We start from the raw sequence: 23,210 nt of genomic DNA on the forward strand, positions 1-23,210 counted from the left end.
TGTACTTGTTTCATTCAAACTTTTATGCCAACTGGAAATTATGCTCTTACATAAATGCATGTTCTTTTGATCAAGTTGTTTATTTTGTTCAGAAATTGTTCTTCATTGCGTTGTTCTCTCTTGAAATAAATTCTTTTAAATTTTAAAATCGTTATGTTAAAATACTGTTGTTTGAATTTCTTGCTTTCTATTTAAGGTATTCTTACAGACAAACAGTTTAACAAATTATATAGGTCTACCATCATACGTCCATTACCGATTGGTTGCTTAGTTTACAGCATGTCAACATCATTGGGTCATTTTATGCCAAGATCGTACATATGATTTGTATATGATTGCTTTGTTGATTAATAGGTTTTACAGACATATCTCTTATCAACAAATCTCATTTATAAAACTTACTATGTCTTTCTGTCTTAATTTTTTCGAACTGTATCCTCTCAGAGATGGAGGGTTACAGAGCAGTGCGTTAAATGATTGCATTTTTTTGTGGACTGTTTCTTATGGGTCTTTACCTGGTTAAAATAGTCGTTAAGGAGTCAAAATTGAAAGAAATTAGAATTTGAAAGGCGTAAGTCGACTGCTCTTCTATGCATGTGCAAATATATATACATTTGTATATTAATGTTAGTTTAGTTTTAGCTGCTACTTATTCGACTGACGATGATGTACATGACAACGTTTCAGGCTACAAATTTTGCTTTTGGTTTCAGTTCTAGCTGATAGCACACAAGTCATTTTTGTTTTACTCTTAAAATCACGACTATATTAGGTACAATATAATATAAAATAATCGATAGAGAATTGACTAATATATACAAAATCTGGATAAATTAAAATATCATATTTAAGCGTATTTTATAACTGGATAACGCCAGATGCGCCCCCCCTTCTTGATAGTAGTCTGTAAACAATATTTTTTTAACGCATAGATGGGACTGATAAGTAATACTGTAAACATGCAATATAATTGCATGTTTAGTGGGATGCTTACTTGCAGTTTAGATGATGTACCTGTAATGGGAGAAATATTTAACTGTGAAAAAAAAAAACACTAAAAAATGGATGGTTACTTTGAAATACTAACATTCTTTTGGGTATGATGCTCCATGCTGTGATTATGACCCACTTGTGATTTTCCAAATATAATATTTATAGCAGATCTAAACCTCATGGTTAATAAATTTTTTTTATGTCTATAGATTAACAGCTGATAATCTCAAGTTGTCTTGTAATGTGGTCTAAGTCATATGTATGTATAGATGGGACCCTGGCAAGTACTACTACTTTAAGTAAGAGTGGACCTGAGAGTAGTGGCAACTCCATGCTTTCCAAAGCTCTCAAATTGGAGTCTCATCACTGGATGCACTTAATCATACCCAGAACCATCTTTTGCTTCAGTCAATGAATTAAGTCAAAAGAAATTTGATATTGTTAAAAATGTTGAACGTTTTAATCTTATTCAGAATTAAGCCGATATGGTTTCATAAATTGTTACTTTTTAATTTTATTTAACAAACTTTATTATTTGCTTCAAAAACTTATCAATTTCTTCAATTTGATAATTATGTTGGCAAGGCTCTTCATTATATACAAATAATATTAGTAAGGGATAATTGTTTGTTATTTTTTATGTTGAAAATAAACTAATACTTAAAAAAAATTGTATTTAAAATGCTATATTTGTAGCATGGAAAGAGGTTGAAACTGTAGAAGAGTAGGGTTGATAGAGTTACACATCAGTTGGGTATTGCAACAGCAGACGATAACAGACAGCAGTCTTACAGGTGATATATGAATAAAATTGTTGCAGGTTTTTCAAATGATAAATAAACAGAAGAAAGCTTTGTTTACAATTCACAATAGTAATTGTTTGTATTTTCTTGTGTGTGTCTCATAAGAAACTACAACAACTAACACAGATAGAATGATGGAAGCCACTGTTCAACAAACTCGCAACTAATGTTTTATATTTTCATCACCATCCATATAAAGATTGCTGCACAGCTACATAGACCCATATTATTACACACCTTACTACATATCTTCTGAATTTTAATTTTAAAGCCTTTATATTTATTTACATTATGGAACTCTTTACAGATATAGTTTGATCAGATGGAATACTTCAACAAAAAGACAAATTTCATAAGTTTGATCCTTAATGTTTGTACCTTATTTTTTTTTATTAATACTTCTATCACTATTTTTTATTAAGTCCCACAGAACTATGAGATTTTTTCCCTTAGTTTGTGGCTCTTACACATTTCAACTATGGTTGGTTTAAACAGAGTATACACAATTTACAATAAAAAAAGAAAAAAAGTAAAACAGACAAATTTGTAACTTGTAATCATGAACTTGACACCATGAAACCATCTTTTCATTGCTTTTATACTTCAAACAGGGTGTATATCACAAATATTACAATGAAGCAGAAAATATGGTAAAATACTATTTGGAAAAGCAGTAATTATGATGTGTACAACTCTACATATTTAAGACACACACAAAATATTAAAAAAAAAAAAAAAAAAAAAAAAAAAAAAAAAGGGAAAAAAGGGTTATCAATCAGACAAGAAGGGTAGGTAACTCTTTAAAGGGAGGTAAATATGGAAATCAGCAAAATGGCTAAATAAGTTATATTTTTATAGAACAAGAAAACAGATTAAACTGAATATGACAGATTTTCTTTACTTTTAAAATAAAATTCAACACAATTTTTTAATTCAAAATTAAAAAGAAAAGAGGAGGGATTTTAATATCAGTTTATTTGATATTGTTTTAAGTGTTATTAATTGTTACTTTTATATAGTGTTATGAGTTTTAAAATATCTAGCCAAACAGCTGAAGGAAAACACAGGAATTAAAGCACACAAACAATATTAGGTAATTCATGATAATTTTGTGCATATTCATCACATTATTTGAGAAGAGAGGATTTTTTTTTATCTCTTAAAAAAAATATATGAAGGGTGCATGCTGCCTTGAAATCCATCTGGGAAGGCAAGTGTAAGTATCCATTAGTCAATCAGAAAGGGGAGCTGAACGATGGTTAGTAATTGGCATGCTTATTTATTTTATATAAAATGGTATGATATCCACATATGCTTTATGTATATACGTAAGTATGTAAAATCGACCCATGAAAAAATCAAAACAATAAAATACAGAAATCTATTATTCACTGTTTATTTATTAGTGAAAATAAAACTAATCAAAACAGGAAATGACTGGTTTCTGTATTGTATTGTCTATCATATTAAAAATCATGTAAATTGATTCAGTAGTTTTATTTTTAAATAAGAAATTTTTTATGAATAACTGAAGAGGAACCGTCTTGCCTTTCATTTTCAAAAAAAAAAAAAAAATACAAGGGAGATAACAATAAATCAAACTTGCAAGATTTTTTTTTTTATTGCAATGCCTACAAATTCCCATTAATCATTTAAAAATGATTTTCTTTATAAAAATAAAACTACTTGATCAATTCATGATTTTTGGAATATGATATTTTGGTTTTGTCACGGGTCCGTTTTTTTTATATAGTGAGAATTTTGGACAAGAAATTGTTTTTAAGATAGGAATCAAATAAAATCTTTATTATTGAATTATAATTTTTGTTAATGGTATACATTTTGTGTATACTAAATATGCATACATTATTATGAACAGATTGGGTTCAATTTTTGCAATCAACCTCAAATAGGACAAAAAAATCTGACTTGTGTTTGAGGTTCAAATTAGTTTAAGTATGTAAACTGTTTCCATTGAATTTTCTAAATTAATTTTGTAATATAGAATTTCTATAAAAATGTTTTTACATATTTTTATTACATAACAGAGGAGGATAATGATTTTTTTTTAAATTTAGGAAGTTATTTTTGTATGGATGAATCCCATAGAAACTGTTTCTGTTCAATTCTAACAAAATGACAAATTTGTTTCTTTTGCTATAAGAAATTTTTTTTTACATTAGGATTTGTTAATCGTATCAATCATTATATAAAAAAAAAAATTCAGAAACATTTTCTTCTAGTCTATAATTATTTTAATTCTCACAAGGTTAATGCAGTTTGCTTGAAGCATTGTTTAGCATTTATATAAAGGAAATTTATAGAAGGCAATTCAATGCAGAGGTGTAGTGGATAGATACAAACAGCTTTAATTCAAGCCACAAGTAACTTTAATATGGAAGCCTCCATATGCATGCTTGAAGTAAAGTTGAACATACATCTGATGAAGAGAGTTCTCCGAAATATTATATCATGCATAACTTTCATCAAACCACAGGGATGCAAGTAAGGGCATAATATAATGTAATAAGAGTATATAAAAACAAACATTATATAACGGTGAATATGCATAGCTCATTTCACCATTATGTCTTAATTTATTTCAGATTTTGTCTATCCATTACACCTTTTATTTTCCTCTACAAAAGTTAAACAATTTATGTTCTGCTGTTATGTAAAAACATTACTGGACTGTTTTTTTTATTTTTTTTTTATTGTTTGTTCATTTTTCTGTATGTTGGGAATTATTTAACATTTTCCTTCAGTATAGCTATTTTCATTGTGTAAATAATAAGCAAAATTACTTAAAATTCATGTTAATTCGTTTTTAGGAAATTTTTCATTAAAATAAAAACTGTTTTTATTATTTAATATTGAACAATAAAAACAGAATAGCAAACATTTATTTATATAGTTAAAAAAAAAATTCATTTTCAGTAACATTTCACTTTAGGATGTTTAGTATTGAAAGAAAGTATTTGAAAATTGAATCCCAACACGTTAAAGATAAAAACTAAGTCAATTATTTAAAAGGTTCAATGATAGGCTTTGGAAAGATTTGATTTTGAAGTTAGTTGCTAACATTATCTATCATAAGCAAATTTCACTGTATAGCATATAGGCTTAGTCAGGAACAAAAGAAATGTTGAGTTATAAGGGGGATTACTTATGTTTTATTAATTAAGAAATAACTTTTATATATTAGGATAGGAGCCTGAAAATTGATTTTTAAACAGTTAATTCTCAAGTTTAGTACTTTTTATTCATTAAATGATTTTAGTAACACTATAATGTTAAATGCCAATAAGTTTGATAAACAAACGGTTAAAAATAGAACTTACTTTGGTGGTACTGTCTGCATTGTGGTCGTTTTGAAGTAAGAGGTTTGCAGAGCCAATGTCATCTTTTTTGGCAGCTATGTGTAAAGCAGGGAGACGTACTTTGCCCTTGGTGTCATGCTCTAGCAAAACTGCCACAACTTTGTCATGTCCTTGCTGTAAAGCTACAGCAAGGGGAGTGAAGCCATCCTGAATAAAAAAAAACAAAAAACAAAGATTAAGTACAGCAATTTAAAACACTTTTTTTTATGAGGATTCCTTTTTAGATTCAATATCTACAACTAAATGTTAAAAACAGTTTATTAATCCAATATGGAGTCTAGAAAGGAAAACCTTCCATTGTGACTTTCTGCGTACATGTATTCATTCTCACAGATTAGATTGTATTGCTGATAACTTGTTAAAGATGCTCCACTGCAATTATTGTTTTTCTTCAAAGTGTACATACAATAGAACCCTGGGATATGGCATTAAAAATTAGTAACAAAATACAGTACATATATATATATATATATATATATATATATATATATATATATATAATCAAACAGCATTATAAATAACATAGTAAGGCGGGGCAAATACTGTAACCAGGGTCCAGAAAAACATTGTATTTCACATTATAACCTGAAAAAAAAAAAAAAAAAAAAAAAACGTATTCTAGGACCACCATATTTCGGAATGTTACTAATATATAAATAAATTTTAAAATTTAAACAGTGCTTATATCACAAAAAGCACAACTTTGACTTTCATATGTGCACCAAGTGTAATCTTCCAGCATTAGAAAATATCACCACAGACAAGCAACACATGGATTCTATACTAACTTTTTTCTTCCATTTACCATCATGGTGAGGAGGAAAAAATGTATAAAATGCTGATGATGGCGTATATCATTGAACTATTCATTTTAAATAAATAAATATTTACTTTACATAATATTGCATTGATATTATGAACGCATTTGATATGTATTTTATTTTAATATATATCAATGTTTATTTTTATGTCTGTACTGGGAAGCATAAATTTGTAGTTGAGAGGTTCAATTTGGAGAGCTTAAATTGCTATGTTTACCTCATTTCCTCAGGTTCCAAGATAACTTGGGATCCAACAAAGCATAATATTTTGGGAGTGTGACAATCACATTAATCTACATAATAATTTAATGATCAAATTTTCTACTTTTCAAATGCTGCTATGAATAATGCATCTAAAAAAAAAAAAAAAAAAAATGACTAAATTTTTCCTTCAAGAGATTATTTTTTTATGTTTTGTTACCTCCGTTAATTTTATTTCATTTTACAACAAAGTTCTCAGAAGTCAAGGGGCCTCCATCCGGGAGCTAACATTTGATCTCTATATGAGATACACAGATATTCGAATATTTCAGTAAAGTTCTCCTTTGCCTCTCAAACTCAAGTTAGTAAAAAAATTGGGAACATAATTCTCTCCCCAATTGACCATTCAAATATGTTATAGTATACATTTATATATCACTTTGAATGATTTATCAAAATAAAACGTTTTATCATTAGAAATGAAAAGTTGCCTACTAAATTAAAAAACTTTAAAATAAAAAAGAATTGAGATAAATGTTTTGGAAGACCAGGAAAGATTCTTACCACAGTGGCAAGACTCTGGCTAGCCCCATTGTCCAGAAGAAACTTTACCACTTCAGAATGACCCTCTTGTGCTGCCATATACAATGGAGTAAACCCAGTCTGAAATTAAAAACAAAAAAATAGTTGAATTCTTTGATGTATTGAGTATTTCTCTGACAGAACATTTTTAGTAAAAAAATATATATATATTTTAGAAAAAGTTAATGTTTATACTACTGAAATTAAATTTAACTAATATTGGATTAACATTATTATTCTTTTTCATAGAATAGTTATAAAATTTAATAAAATCAAGTTCATTTTTATAAATTATCCACAAAGAAGATCATCTTTCATCAGATGAGTAATGTTAAAAATAACATCCAAATTATAAATGTTAGATGCTGCACTTCCATTTCTTGTTCTCTTTCGGTGGAGGAGAAATCCTTCACGACTGAGACAATTTTTATTTTTGTACCTTTTCTCCACGTTAAAAAACGACCCTGGTGTCTAACTCTGTCATGTGGGGAGGCATAGTAAATAGGTACTATGTCAAGTTCAAATGAGAGAGTTATCTCCTTTACTCTAGATCGTTTGTGCTGATATTATGCTTCCTGCCTATTTATTTACCGCCCTACGAGGGCAGAGTAAAAACACTAGATTAGTTTTTAATGTGGAGAAAATCTAATTGCTCAAAAAGAAGCACTCTGAATTGGAATAATAATTTAAACTGTTTAAGTCTAGGATTTTTTTGAATGACCGAGAACAGAACAGGTGTTACACTTTACTCCTAGCCAATAAGTCAATGTAATAGGTTTTTTAAAAGGTTTGGTAGGCAACCTGGGTTGTGTAAAGAGGAATTTTTTTTTTTTTTTGTCCTTTGCATCTTTTATACACAATCTCAGGATGAAATAATTATGTTCATAAAAGATTTAGAGAATAAAGAAATATTGGTACTTGTCCAGAATTCAACTTACAAAAAAATTACAGAAAAGTCTATATGATGTACGTACCTGTCACAAAGCAAAAATATCATATTCCAAAAATCATGCCAATTGATCAAGTATCTTTTTGTACTAAGAAAATCAAATTTTATAAGAAAGTAAGCTATAATAAATATAAAGGGAGACAACTCAATTCGAACTACAGACATCCAAATCAGCTTTGTAATGGCTACAATTCACTACTATTAATTGATAAAAATCATTAAAAAAATCATCTTCTATATAAAAATAACTTGATAAATTTACATGATTTTTGAAATATGACATTTTTGTTCCATTTTTCTGTAGTTTTTTTTTTTTTTTTTTTTAAATTAGGTTGAATTCTGAACAAGGAGCAAAATATCTTCTTACACAATGGAACTCATAATTTTAAGAGTCCCTATTTACTTATCTCCCCATGAGGACATAGGTAGACAAATGTCTTTGTTTTTTGTTTTTTTAATGTGGAGGGAAAATCCAATTCTCCAATAATTGATTGACATAATGGATAGCTTGATAGACTATAGAATTGGCTAAGCCAAATGCAAATCCAACTGTATCTATTGTAATCATTTATTCACTAATATCATTAGCAAACAATTTCCCATCGATTATGTAATTGTATTGAATTAAACATATGTAATGTTGCGTTACAATGGACATTGTTTCTTTGGTATTAATAATAATTAAAGAAAAATTATTTTGATATGCAAAAGGGTTGATTTGCTGTTAAACAAAATTAATATTTTATCATTCAAAGAGAAGAATTCAGGAGTCATTATAAATATGAACAATGCTCTTTCAATACAAACCATAGATTGGACATTGACTTTGGCTCCATTCTGCACAAGGATTTTGACGATTTCTTCATGTCCTGCAAGGGACGCAATATGAAGCGCTGTATTTCCTTTCTGAAAGGGACAAAATAAACGGATTCATAAATTATAACAGAAACTTAATCAGCCTGGATAAACAAAATTTAAAGAAAGGTATGTTTCTGTAATATAAATTGATTTTAAAAAATCACATGAAAACACTATTATTTATTTAAGAGTCATGTTGAAATTAATAAAAGCTCCAAAAATTACAAAAACATGATCTGCTAAAACTTGTTTTTACAAAAACATAGCGGTCTGCGATTTTCTATTTTAAAGTGTCGGAATACAATTATTTTGTCCAAATCATAGACTGAAGTTACTTCCTCTGAATTTGAAGTAGTCTTCAGCGTAACAAATACTAGTGGAACCTGTGGAAATTCCACAGTGGACTCTTTCATATGAAATATATTGATGCTGGCATTCTGTGAATGTTCAGCATAAATGGAGATGCCTTGATATTATTATAGCTATTTTGTTAAAACTGCAAGCTAACAGGGACATCCAGCTTAGCCCAGTCATAAAATACGCTTGAATAGGATATTTGAATTTATGCAGATTTCGTATATATTATTATAGAGTCAATTCTCTATCAATTCTTATAGATTATAAAGTTGTGATTTCAAAAATAAAAAAATATATCCATATGATTTAAGGTCATCAGCTTGAATCGAAACCGAAACCAAAACTTATGCAAAAAAAAAAAAAAATGAATAAAAATAAATAATATAACTTGAGTCCCTTCAGCTATAACTGAAACTAAAATTTAATTCCTGTAAAATTATTTATAAAAACAAATAGATGACCTGAGTACCATTAACTAGGATTGAAACCGAAACCAAAATTTATGAAAAATCCTTGGTAAAATTATTTGTTACAAGAAATAGGTCATATATATATATTATATATATATATATATATATATAAGGCAAAAGTGACGCACGCGTTTTTGTATGTCAAGCAGAGGCTTTTTTCGGGAGGAGGAGGGTTACTATTTTTTAGAACTTTTATATACTCGCTAGATCAGAATATCTATGATTTGCAAAGGGACGTCGTCTCTAGATTTATTTTGATTGACTTTTATAAATTTCACACTATTCCATCCTCTCGTGTATTTGTGTTTTTCGTATAAAAGCAAAACTAATTGAAAGCAAAGGTAGCTTCCCAGCTTTTCTGCAGGAACATCCAGAAAGCTTTGATCAATGTGGGAGAAACCCCTCATATTAGACAATTGCTATTCATTTGGACACTCCCTTTCTGTGGGGAACTGGTTTTCCTCAACATCATGGGGAAACAAATGAATGAAATGGCAGAAAGCTGAACTGGCCTTCAGCCAACCTTCATTTCTGCACTTGCGTGAACTCATTCACTTAGCAAGTCAACTTTTTGATTGACACCGTTTAATTTGAACGCTTTTCACTTCCTATGGCCTTATAGTATAGCGGTTAGATGTTATGTTTTTTTTTCACTTTCGTTTCCGCCTTTGCGTCACGGGTTCAAGCCTGCCCGACTACTAACACTTATTTTTTTCTTTTACACCTCTGAACACCTAGGCAACGCCAAGTACCCCCCGCTAGTAACAAACGACATTCACTCTGAAGAAAAAAAAAAAATTTAAGCATGACATAACACACACGTTATTGATATAGATGATAAAACTGAATAATTCAATAAATTTTTTTTACTTGCGATTATTGTCATACTTGATCATTTTTTGTAATTTTTTAAGCATTTATTGGAAATATCATTATAAAAAGAAATTGAATTCATGAAATAAAACTTAATTTTTATTATTGTATGCCCACATTTAAAATGAAACCACAATAAAATAATGTTGTTTATTGTCTCTTCTCACTAATATAGTCTTTTTTTGTCATTGATAGATTTTTTTTTTCTATAAAAATCAGTATTTGATTCTGATTCATCAATTCTTCTGGTGAATTGCTGCAACAAACTGTAAAACAATAAAAATTAATTCCTTCCAGAAAATGCTTTAACCAGATCAGAATTATTTTCATACAAATGCTATTAAGAAAAAAAAAAGAAAAAAAGAAGGGGTGAGGGGTTGTATTCATCAATAGAGAGTTAGTCCTGTTTGTTAGTAAAAAAAAAAATATATATACTTAGGGGAAGGAAAACTGCAAGTAAAAAGACGACCGGGCAACGCCAAGTAGGTACATCTAGTATTATTTGAGTTAAGGTAATGAAATCACTGGTAGGTAGATTGAAATTCCCATGTCTCAGGTAGGCAGCAAAGAATGTTCAAGAAACAAGAGTGTACGTGTCAGAGTTTGGAGATGAGGTTGGGGTGATGATGAATCAACCTAAAAAATATATACAAAAAGGGATCAGCTACCTATCAACATAGCACTTAATATGCTTTAATGGACGCAGTTGTTGACTTCCGTTTGCACACTGACTCAGAGCAGATATCAATAATGGCAAATTAGAATCATTGTTAATCCGGTCTAATATTCATGAAATGAATGAATACATTTGATGCATGGTTTTAATTTTTAATTTTAAAGGGATGAATGATATACGAGCCAGAATTTTAAGACGAATACCATTCAGCAATAAACCACCTCATTTTATCTAAACCTCTTTAAGGATAATGACTTTTTTTTTTATTAAAAAGCACAAAATAATAGCCAGATGTTCATCTAGGTCCGGATTGTGGATGATTACAATGCGTATTAATCTGCAAAACAGTTAATCCAAGTAACTTAATTAAGCAGGCGTATTAAGCCAGCTTTGACTATCGGAAGAAAATCTCAGTCATGGTCAGTACAATAATAAAGAAAAGATTCAATAGTAATTTCAAAATTTTTATAATTGAGATTTTTATTTTTTAAAAGATAAAAGAGTAATGACATTTTGATTAAAAATCAAACAAATAAAATGATAGAAAATTGGATCAAGAATGGCAATGAAGACCATTTTTATAAACGACTTTTTTTTTTTTCAAATGGTACTTTTATTAGAGATCATCTTTGGAGAACTTCTTTTTTTTTTACTTGGGAGTCACCACTTATCAAGGCCCGAAGATCATTTGAGGATAAGGGTTAATGAAAGTAAGGTGGTTACATTTTAAACTCAAAGAAAGCCTTCCACCCAGCAATATATATTCATCAGGGTAACATCAGGTCAATACTGCTAGTAATATAAAATTGTTTGAATATAGATATATATATAGAGCTATTCTTTGTACTTAACACTAAAAGAAGTAATTCATTTAAGTATATATTCAAGCAGCCCTAACCTCTAAAGTCCAATAATACCCGAATAGGGTCACAGCTATGTCGTCTGGAACTTTGGTTTCTAGCAGGAAAACCCATGGAAGAAAAGTTTGGCATTAAGCATTATTAGAGTCGCAACTCCGGTAACCTGCCTATGATAAAAATTTATGAGTTAGTATTATGATCTATCATCCTTTTGTCATCTCTGCCACATGCAGAGGCAAGATGTAGCACGTGTAAAACTGCAAATCTGATAGAGTGAAAGTTGCTTCGGTGTCATTCCTGTGTATGATCCAAGCCAAACCTTCCCAAACTTTGTATGCAACCACTGAGCCTTGCTGTAGTTGGTGTCAATAGGTGGAGGGTTGTGGGTAGTAAAAACCTTTAATCTATCAGGTTTACAAATAGCTGTGAATAACAAGGAGGACTTCATGAAGATCAGACACTTCTGAGGCAAAATCTTGATAGTTCTATGCTGAAATCTGACTTGCTAAAAATAAGTAGCTGATTTAATTAAAAAAAAAAACTGGGTTTTTTTTTTTTTTTCAAATAAATTTAATCATAACTAATATTCAAATTTAGTAATTTTTAAATGTACGAATAAACTAAAAACGTTTTTAAAAATTTCTATACTTTGCATTTTGTCTTCACACATAGCAAAGAATATTAGTCAGTGACATTTTTTTTTTCTTGCAAGCTTGCAGATACGTTCACATCTTGTGAATTTTTTTTTTTTTTTTTTTTTTGCTAATAGTATTTTTTCCCCCGACACATTAATTTGATCAGTTCTTTGGGAGAATGCAACACCTGTCTTAATGTAACAAATTCATTATTATTTTAATCAATTGCCTCAACTTGTTATTTGCTTGCCAGGAAATTGGACAAACGCTTCGGCATCTTCTGGCTGTTTATATAAACAGTCACAAAAAAAAAAAAAAAAAAAAAAAAAGGACGAAAAGTTGGTTATTTTTTTTCTTCTTTACCTTGTCAGTGCAAACACAATCAAATAATATACACACACGTATGTGTATGTGTGTGTGTGTGGTATAGAATAATGCAATAAATAAAAAATTTAATTTCTTTTCCACCGCAGAAAGATGTGACAAGGTCAAAAGGTAGGAGAGAATCGTCAGTACCCCTAAAAGAGGAACACTCTGGTAAATTGCGTGAGCAGTTCTATCGGTACTTCTCAGTAGGGGTGCCTCAGGCAGTAAGCAATAAACTCACTCCACCTTAAAGATAGGAGACAAAGGATTGGGAGGATGGACCTCTTTGAACAGCACAGGGCATTAACCTTTCCTACGTCATTTCAGAAATGGCTTAACAAAAAATTTTAAATATGTCATCAGTTTTGACATTACAATTATACTCATGCTTTTTACCAATAATTTAAATCAGTATCATTCGTTTAAAAGATGTATAAATTACTATTTGACATAATAAATTGAGTGTACATGTTCCATTAGAAATTAAAAATATTATGCTTCAGTGTTCACACTACTATTAATATTTATATAAAATAACATCTCGATAGGTTGAGTTAAAGAAATAAAAATGTTTCAAATCAAAAACATTTTAAATAAGGAAAAGAAAAAAACATCAATCGTTATATAGAAAGAAAAGAATAAAAAATAAGAAAACGCCTCATGATGGAAACAGAATGAAGGATTTTTTTTCTTAATTTTAGATGATGTTGGTTGGGTTGACTATTTTTTTGTTTTTTTACCTTCCTGTAAAGACTTAAAATGGTTTCATCCAGTTTTTTTTCTTTTCTTTTAAACTTGTTCAATTTCATCCACCAGTTTTTTTTTTTCTTTCAAACTTGTTAAATTTGCATGACATAATAATAATAATAATAATAATGATAATAATAATAATAATATATATATATATATATATATATATATATATATATATATATATATATATATATATATATATATATATAATACACATTGATCTTTATTATAAAGTGAGGTATGAGGAGTTATGAGTGCCTGATAAAGTTTAGTGCTGCAACCAAAAATTCCTTTCCTGTTAAGGGCTTTAGTCAGCAGTGTACCTACATTCATTACAGGTTACTTGAGCTGAACTATTTTACATTCCTGCTCATCCTCCATCAATTACAAGTCGTTACAAGCAACCCTTTTTCTGAAACGAAGTCAGGCAAATAAAGATTTAATTTCACCTTAGAATATGAGGGAGGCTACATATATCGAATAAATTGGTTAAAATTTATGCTCCTTATTACGAAATGAGATTGGGAGGGGAGAAAAACTAATGATTGCATGAATCGAAAAATGAAGAGAAATTCATTTTTTTATTCCTACTTACAAGTAAATGTTTGTTAAATTAAACAAAAAAGAGGTCACACACACACACACCCACACACAATGATGGGATGATTCCAATATTTCCCTTGATTCTGACACAATTACTGATTCCAATTCTTTTTAATTTTCTAAATATAGAGTAGTGTTTATTTTATTTAGTTTAGTTTTTATTTTATTTATGGATATATTCATTTTATTTTATTTATTTATTTTTTTTGGAAGAGAGGAAGGGGTGTCGGATTGCCACAAAAATCCACGTAGTATTTGCCTATATTTTTGCAAAAGAAAATACACTTGTAGAAGGATGATGTATAGATTTTAGTTTTACTGATAGCCTAAAATCAATAAATATTTATCATTTCATCAATAATACGAGCTATGGAAAATTAAGTTAATAAAAACAATCAAGAAATTGTTTTGGCATTGGAAAATAGGGACAAATTTTTCTGGTTCTGATAACTAAAAATAGTTGATATTTTTTTTTCCATTCCTGATTCCAATTAATCGGACCAACAGTTAATACACTGTCCGACACTACCAGGGAAACATAGTAATTTTATTTTGGTTTCATTTTTTTAAAACTAATCCGCTTTTGTATACTTTGTGTATTATTAAGAAAAAAAAAATGTAATAAACTTCTCAAAGTTTAACACAATATTGTTTGGCCATTAAAGTATCCACTGAGCCAAACTGTTATAAAACTAATTAATTTTCTTATAGTAATGTTGTTTTAATCTTTATTTGTAAGATCATTTTATATTAATGACTTCCAAAACTTTCAATTTTTAAGACATGAAGAGCTATTAAGAATGGTAATGTTTCCAAGGGAAGCTACTCTTCAGGAAAAAAAAAATCTTTCTCACCTCCCTTTCATTATTTATAACAAAGCAAAAACTATCCAGACTAAATGTCGTCTTATCCGGAATAAGTATCTTCAGAAAGAAACTTAAACAAATTAAAATATATTCCTTCCAATAACATAGCAAAAAGAAATAAAAAAAGAAGGTTACTGTGAATCATTTACCAGTCAGATGGATTACTATTTGAATTCGTTTTTTCCTTTTAATCTACAGATAACTTTATATGATAGTTTTTTGGGGATTTTTTTCTACTTGGGATTCACCACTTATCCAGGCCCGAATGCCACTCGAGGATGTAAGGTGGTAGCGTAGTAATCGTTAATGGTGTAATTGGGTAGAATTTGATTATGGGGACGGCTCAACAAAAACTTGTTTACATTGAATTTGAAGGCTACCATGTGTGTGTGTGTGTGTGTAATCAGAAGAAAAAGGGATAAAAGAACTGAAGAAATATAAACAAAGAAAACAGTCAATAACCTTAGAGACCAAAATCAGTAGTAGATTATCATGTGGCAATTCTGGTGGAAGAATTTATAAAGTGGAATGTAGTTGGCCATTTTTATAAATTTAACTATATTGTCTTGAATTATTATTATGCTATGCTCCACTCACAAGTGTTGAGCTCCACATATCCTGATAGGTCGCAATATAAATATTTATTAGATTTTATTATAAATTCACTTGCTATATTTATTGAGAGATGTCGAGTCAGTTGGGAAATATAAATATTCAAGCATAAATTAAGTGCGTTCTCATTTAAATAGTTGTGGTTGGACGAATCCATTAAATTTCACATACTTCTCATCTGTTTATTCCTCATTTTGGGTTTTTAAATTATTTGTACATTGTCTTTAAAAAAATTTCAGAAAAAAGAAAAAGGTAATAACAGTAAAGAAACTGAGGAAAATAATAAAAATGCAAATATAGAAGGAAAAAAAAGAAAAAAAAACGAAAGAAAAAGAAAAGCATGAAGAAATGGTAAAAATGAAGAAACAAATGAGAAAGTAAAAAATTTGAAAATAAAAAATGGAAAAAATGAAAAGGAAAAAAAATGAAAAGAAAAATTTAAGAAAAACGAGAATCTAGGAAAAAAAAAAATAAATAAAAAATGAAAAAAATCTTGTCTAATTTTAATCAGAGACAAAAAAAGGTAATGTCTGTATCCAAAGTAGTATTGATCCTATTTTGAGAGAGAAAAAAAAAAAAAAATAGAACACTTAGTCACCGAAAATCTTTAAAATTATACCGAAATATAAGTAATAAAATGCACGATAATAAGCAGGGCATAAAAACTCCTTGATAAATAATCTTGCAAATCTGAAATCATGCCAAAAAACAAAAGGCACCATTTTTTCTAATCCCTTGGCAAGATTCCTGCTATTAAAGCCAAAAATATGTACTATTTTTTGTAATATCTAAAGTGGAGAACCAACAATAATATTGTATGTAAAGCATATGCCATTAAAAAAAAAAACAAACTCTGTAAATGTTAAAGCTTTAAGAAGAACATACTTTTTTTTTTTTTACTTATTTAGTTTCTCTTGTTTTCATGTGAAAATACTTAATGGTGCCACATGTCTAAATTTGAAAGCACAAAAGTAGTCATAAGAAGTCTTTATGTCAGAAAACAAAACTTCTTTGTCCTGGAACATTTTCCTTTTTTTATAAAAATAAACTAAAAGGAAATTTCAACATTGGTCCGATTACATCTGGATCAGTGCAGCACTGATTGAAAGTATGGAAGCACAAAAGCATGCTATTAATAATATGAGTGCCATGAGCAGATCTGGGTACTGTTCGGCCTATTGAGAGTCACTGCATTCTATCTTTCACCAACCCGTGTTAAAAAACTGCAGGCAATACATCTGCACTGTACTTATATAGTTGAATTTATCCAAAATGCTCCAAAGTGTGTCCCATATCTATTTCAATGGCCTATGGCTTCACAATGTCGCTTAAGAGATGGAGGGGATCAGTTCATGGCAACCTGCTCCTAGTTGGCGGCATAAGCGAAATGGCAACAGGCAGAAATTGGAAGTTATTCATGGAAGGCTTAATCTCAGCATATGACACAAAGATGAATAAAAATAATTAAAAATTTTTTTTTATTACACTTTCACCCCAAACAAGGCACGTTGCCACTTTGATGTAGGGGGCTACTATCAGGGACCTAAGTTGCAAGGGTACTATGTAGGGAGTTTAGTAGCAAGATGTCTGCTTACATTACACTTTAACTTCTGCATGTCAGTACAGTTTGGGAAGCAGGAAACCGGAAGAGAGTTCCAAAGTCCTGCAGTTCTGGGGAAGAAGCTATTAGAGTAAAAGGCTTTCTTATATCTAGGGATCTCAACTGTATAGGGGTAGAACTTCGATGCTTGTCAGGTTTGTTGGGGGTATTTTCATCGAGGGGGTACGAGGGCTTGTAGTTCGTCACAGCATCCACCATTAAAATACTTGTAAAACAGGCAGAGAGATGCAACATTACGTCAGTGGGACAGGGCCTGAAGTTTAGATGACAGTTCAGGACCTATTAGGTTAGCTACTCTCTTTTGAACCCTAGCCAGGAGCAAGAGACTAGTAGCAGATGCACCAGCCCAAATGTGTCAGCAGTACTCCAGACATGGGCGAATGGTGGCTTTGTAGAGGTACAGGATACTTTCAGACGTAAGTAACTTTCTAGCATGATAGAGAGAGCCCACCTTTTTTGCAGCAACCTTAGCAATAATCTCAATGTATCTATTCCAACTCATGTTTCCTGTGAACGTTAAGCCAAGGAGCTTGAACGAAGTGCTCTCAGGTAAAGTATCGCTAGCCATAGCTATTGGTGGTTAGTAAGGTTTTATGTATCCAGTGCTTGATATAAATGTTCAGAGTTTACAGTTAAAATATCTGCAGTAGAATGGGCTTGCCTAAATCCATATTGGTGGTCTGACAGAAGTTTAGCAGCTGTAAGGTTGTGGACTAGAGCTTGATTAATTAAGGACTCAAACATTTTGGTGCAAAGAGGGAGGAGGCTAATTGGGCGATAATGTAATGGGTCAGTTCTTTCACCAGAGTTTTTGTAATCTGGTACCACAGAAGCAGTTTTCCAGCAGCCAGGAAAGCAAGATTCGTTAAGGCATTTGTTAAAGAGTTTAGAGAGAACAGGAGCGACCTCAGCGGAGCATTTTTTAATAGCATAGCTGGGATGAGGTCAGGTCCACATGCTTTTGAGGTGACTAAGTAGTTAATGACATGGATTAAAAACCTGAGTGTACCAAGTTCGAATCCAGTTCGTTTCACAAACATTTTCATTAAACCCATTCCTGGTCTTGTGTCTAACCCGCTAAAAAGGTTTTTGTTGTTAATAATAATGATAATAATAACCGCCCTCCTTTTTTTTTGTGCCACACCAAATAAGTGAGGAGGGTCAAGAAGAATGACTGAGGAGGAAAAGCACTAACCAGATCTCCACTGGATGAATGCGAAGAAGACTGGGACCTTAGAGAGGCTTATTGCCACCCTAATCCCAGAAAAGACCAATGGTTGCTACCAATATGCAAGCAATGGTAAATGGCTATTGCGATAATGCAAACTAATTTGCAATGATGATGAGTACTGGAAATATGGGGAGACGTGTTATCACTCACACTCCAGGGAACACCGCAGGTTGTTGGCAGAGAGAAATCTCTGATGATGGCCTGTATGCAAGCTCCTAGTGAGTAATATCATTTTGGGGAGACTTGTTGTCAATCACACTCCAGGGAACACTACTGGTTATTGTTAGTGAGCAATTATTATTACAGGCTTGTGAAAAAACTCCTCATAAATAAATAATAGTGTTAGAACAATTAATCCAAAATGAAAAAAATTGGAACTTTTTAGGGTATCGGAATCAGAAAAATGTGTGCTTATTTTCTGATGCCAAAAACGATTCTTTTTCATTGTTCTGATTTGTTTGTTTTTTGGTTAATATAGATTAAGAAAAAAAAAAAAGGTACACTGTTATAAAGTTCATTCTTCACTTAATAATTGGTAAAAATTTCATATTGATTGGATAATTACTTGATTTTTGGGAGATTTTTAGAGACACCATCCAAAAAATACTCCCTCCTTCCGGTTTGGCCGTGCCTATGTGTATCTGTATTAACTAATGGTTTGTTTCAACATTTGTATTGTATCATGTCAATATTGAATTTACTGTTTTTTTAAAGCCTATAATAATATACACCAGGCAGAATCAAGTTTCTTTGTGGTAACTAATCCCTATTAATCCCTGTGCATTGAATGGATATCATAATACTTAGTTCACTATACCTTATAACAAAAGTCCATACAAAATTTTAGCCAGATCAGCCAAATAGTTTCCAACAAAAAGTGGAATTGACAAACACACAGATAGACTAAGAAATGTTATACAGACAAGCATTTAAAATAGTTTAAAAATTGATTTCTAACAAAGGTAAAATTTCCAAGTGACAGTATGACAGTCTCAAAGTTCACAACCAATCTTCATTTTGATATTAACTGTATTATACCTTTGTACTGTTATGCATCTCCCTACTCTTATTAGAGTTAAAAATCATTTTTAAAACAGCTTTAAATGTGTTGTTAAGATCTCTTTCTTACAACCCTTTCTCACTAAAAAAGAAGGCTATTAGCCTCTCTCTACTCCATTATTATTTTGATGGAAGATGCTCGACTGAGCCCCATTTTGATGCTGAATCAATCATGTAATCTAATTCTGAAACCACATACTTATATCTAAGCATAACTAAAATTATGTAAGGGAGATAACTCATTACGCTTTTGAATTTTTGAGATGAGGATTGATTATTCATATTATTTAGATTTTTGGTACTACTGTTCTCATCTTGGGTGTTATTTTCACGTTTCCCGCAATGTAATCTTCGACCTTCGTCAGGGGGTATCTTGCTGAACTCAGGAATCTGTACAGAATTTCGAACATAACCCTTTTATTCAATCCACAAGGGTAGCATGCTCTTGTTTCATCAGCCATGACTGTTGCTCACACTGAGGATTGAACCTTCAACCTCCAGAAGAATAACTTTACAACTAGATTTTACCAAGCACTATATTCACTATGCTATGGATCATTTCGAGTAACATTATAACACTCAAGATGAGAACATTAATCCAATGAATCCAAATAACAGATAAGTAATCTTTTAATTTGAAGATTATAATAGGAGTTATCTACCTTACATAAGCATTTCTTCTTCCATCTCTTTTTCTATGTTAGTACCATTATGTTAACACTTCACATTTTTCTGTGCGTTTATCAACTATACATGACTTATACATTGATATATATTTTTTTAAAGATTTACTATCAATCTAATGTTCATTTAAGTATAAAAACTAAATTTTTTCTTCTTTTTCTGTAAAAACTAATTGATCTAATGGATTTATATTAAGAAACCTTGTAAATGTGCGCAGAAATAAAAAGTCAAATTTAAAATGATATTACAGTATTTCGAAGAACACCAGTTAGATACAGCTAGGGTATTAAAAAAAACCGGGTGTGTTCAATCTTGTCAGACTATGGATACCCTCCAAAGGGTGCCTGCACGTAAAATTGTGGAAAGAGTTGAACAATCTTTAACCACAGCTTTCCTGAGTCGGCACTATTTTAATTCCAGTTGCAAGTGTATATAACTTCAGAACGACTGAAAACAATGCCGAGATACGAGGAAAGCATATACAGCGCTTAGCATTTCCAAATAGTTACTTATCTGGTACTGGCCAGGTTCATCGTTGTTTAACCCCAATTGACTCGTGTGTCAACGTAATTGTGCCGTATCTAAGTATATATATATATATATATATATATATATATATATATATAAATGGCTGTCCAATTGCTATCATTAACTTACACAAATGAGTGATACCTATGCAATTATTTTTAGATCAGATGTGGTTTGCAAACAACTATTTTTCTAAAGGCAAAGAAAGTTTAGATTATCTGATGTAATCATGATTAAAACAGATATTACATCTGAATCTTCATTTTCCGAGATAATTTATCAAGTGAAGTCAAAGAATCTAGTCTATACACTCTTCAAAATCATAACTGCAGAGGAAAGAGATAAATTCATACCTTGTTTATAAGCATTAATTTGTAATTGAGCTCAAGAGGCACCATAAACTTTGAACTAGGTTTGTTGATTATGCTGTCTGTGCAGTTAACCAGGTCAGCATCACCCATATATAATTATAAAGGTGCCAAATTAATGTGTAAATTTTGGTTAGTCATTTGTATGCAAAATAGTCTGTTAAAATTTAACAAAGTTTTGGATTTGAAAAAAAATTAAATATTAAAATTAATAAAATTTTGATCACTGGAATTTAGTTCAACATTGTCTATTCATATATACTCTGTTGTTAGCAATCATTGAGCTTTTATCTTGAATAATATATATATATATATATATATATATATATATATATATACATACACACGCACACACAGACTTCTTGGAACCATCTAAAATAAAAGTTACACATTCCAAATTGTTTCAAAAATGATCATATGCTAAATATTTGCTGTGTTTGAATTCTTGGAACTGATTTTATTTAATATATATATATATATATATATATACACACACACAATATTATGCATACTGTATTTATGTGTAATTACTATGCTTAATTTATCACAATTTGGTGCAAGGTTGGACAAAATTATTCAAACACTGTTGCTACTTTGCAAAAAGTTAAGATTACGTATATTTTGTAATTAATCAACAGAACTTTATCAACCTTATCTTTTTGACTCGCTTTCATCATAAATGTTTTGGGGTTCTGCTATGTAGTATCCACCAAGTTTAGGTCAAAATTATATCAATTAATTTTAATCTTTGGCATTCTATATAAAAGTCAGATTTATGTGTTTGCCTGCAGCAACATACAACATAGCAAGAACACAATATGTGAAATTTACAGTTTTGCAGCGCAACACTGTTAAGATGTTCAAAGCTTAATAATGCTAATTACACTTAAGTTAGCTGGCTACTTCCTGAATAATCTTTCACTTTATAATAAAGCCCAATGCATTATATATATATATATATATATATATATATATATATATATATATATATATATATATTATATTACATTATATATATACACACACACACACAAATAAATGACAAAAGTCTATATTCCAAATTTCAAGATATTGACCATCTTGCCGTTTATTTCTTTAAGTACGTTGACATGTACAATTCTTGACAGCATCTGTGCCATAGTGCAGAATCATTCATATAATTATTATGTCAATTCTTGAATTTATTCTGCCCTTGACTCATCAGAAGAAAAAGAACTTATCAACTTTAAAAGAAAAATGCATATGGGCATAATTACAAAATCCGAAAATTGGGAGAGAAGTTGCAATTCTGGGATTTTTCATTCTCTTGATGTAAGCGTTGTTCAAATTGAAATTTGTAAGTTCAGAAAACATTCTGCATTGTACTAGGTTTCTAAACTTACATCACTTAGAGAGAGGAAAAAAAATTCACACTAACCGTGCGATTTCCTTCTGATTAGAACATTTGAAAATATCACTGTTAAAAGAACATACAGACTTTACTTTTCTAGTGACAATATACCTTGAGGAAGAATAAAGAAAAAGAAAACTCAAACTAATTTCTATTGCTTATGAGGACGTTATATCACTGAAACTTACTTGCTTTATAAACAAAAAAAATGCTTATTTAAAATTTTTAAATTCAGCATTGTTCTTGCTTTCTAAACTTTATATATACTAGCAAAAGTATCTGTCGTTGACTGGGTTCAAAAATAGCCTACAGAAAATGGACTCTGATTTATGAAAGTATGATAGGTTATGAAAAGGAAGGGCTGTAAAGAGAGCTTCGAATTTGGGGGTATCAAAACCAAAGCAAAATATGATGAAAGTAAAAATAAAATAGATAAACCCCATAATTTATTATACCATACCTGTTCACACTGAAACACTTATCACAATATTCTGTGGATCTATATTAAAAAACTTTGTTAAACTTTGTGACATATTTCCATTTTATGGAGGTCAGGTGCGAATGAACACCCCATAATTTTATAATACCATATTTCTTCAAACTGAAACATAATTATCAAAGTATACTTACACAGATAGATATTAAGTCTTTATTAAAGTTTGTGTCTATTT

At 30.2% G+C, this 23,210-nt stretch overlaps 1 protein-coding gene across 50 annotated transcripts in view; it reads right to left on the minus strand.

Annotated features, from left to right (window-relative positions):
* LOC145294072 (uncharacterized) overlaps positions 1 to 23,210 on the minus strand; it is a 616,260-nt gene that overhangs the window by 378,716 nt on the left and 214,334 nt on the right. For all 50 annotated transcript variants that reach the window (XM_080141108.1, XM_080141084.1, XM_080141083.1 and 47 more), the window contains exons 4-6: positions 8,537 to 8,635; positions 6,763 to 6,861; positions 5,138 to 5,323 (exon numbers count right to left, since the gene is read on the minus strand). In XM_080141108.1, the coding sequence (XP_079997234.1) occupies positions 5,138 to 5,323; positions 6,763 to 6,861; positions 8,537 to 8,635 (384 nt within the window). The remainder of the gene's footprint in view (positions 1 to 5,137; positions 5,324 to 6,762; positions 6,862 to 8,536; positions 8,636 to 23,210) is intronic.

Source organism: Euprymna scolopes, chromosome 15, assembly GCF_053919585.1.
Source record: "Euprymna scolopes isolate OS-2025 chromosome 15, ASM5391958v1, whole genome shotgun sequence".
Taxonomy (NCBI): Eukaryota; Metazoa; Mollusca; class Cephalopoda; order Sepiida; family Sepiolidae; genus Euprymna; species Euprymna scolopes.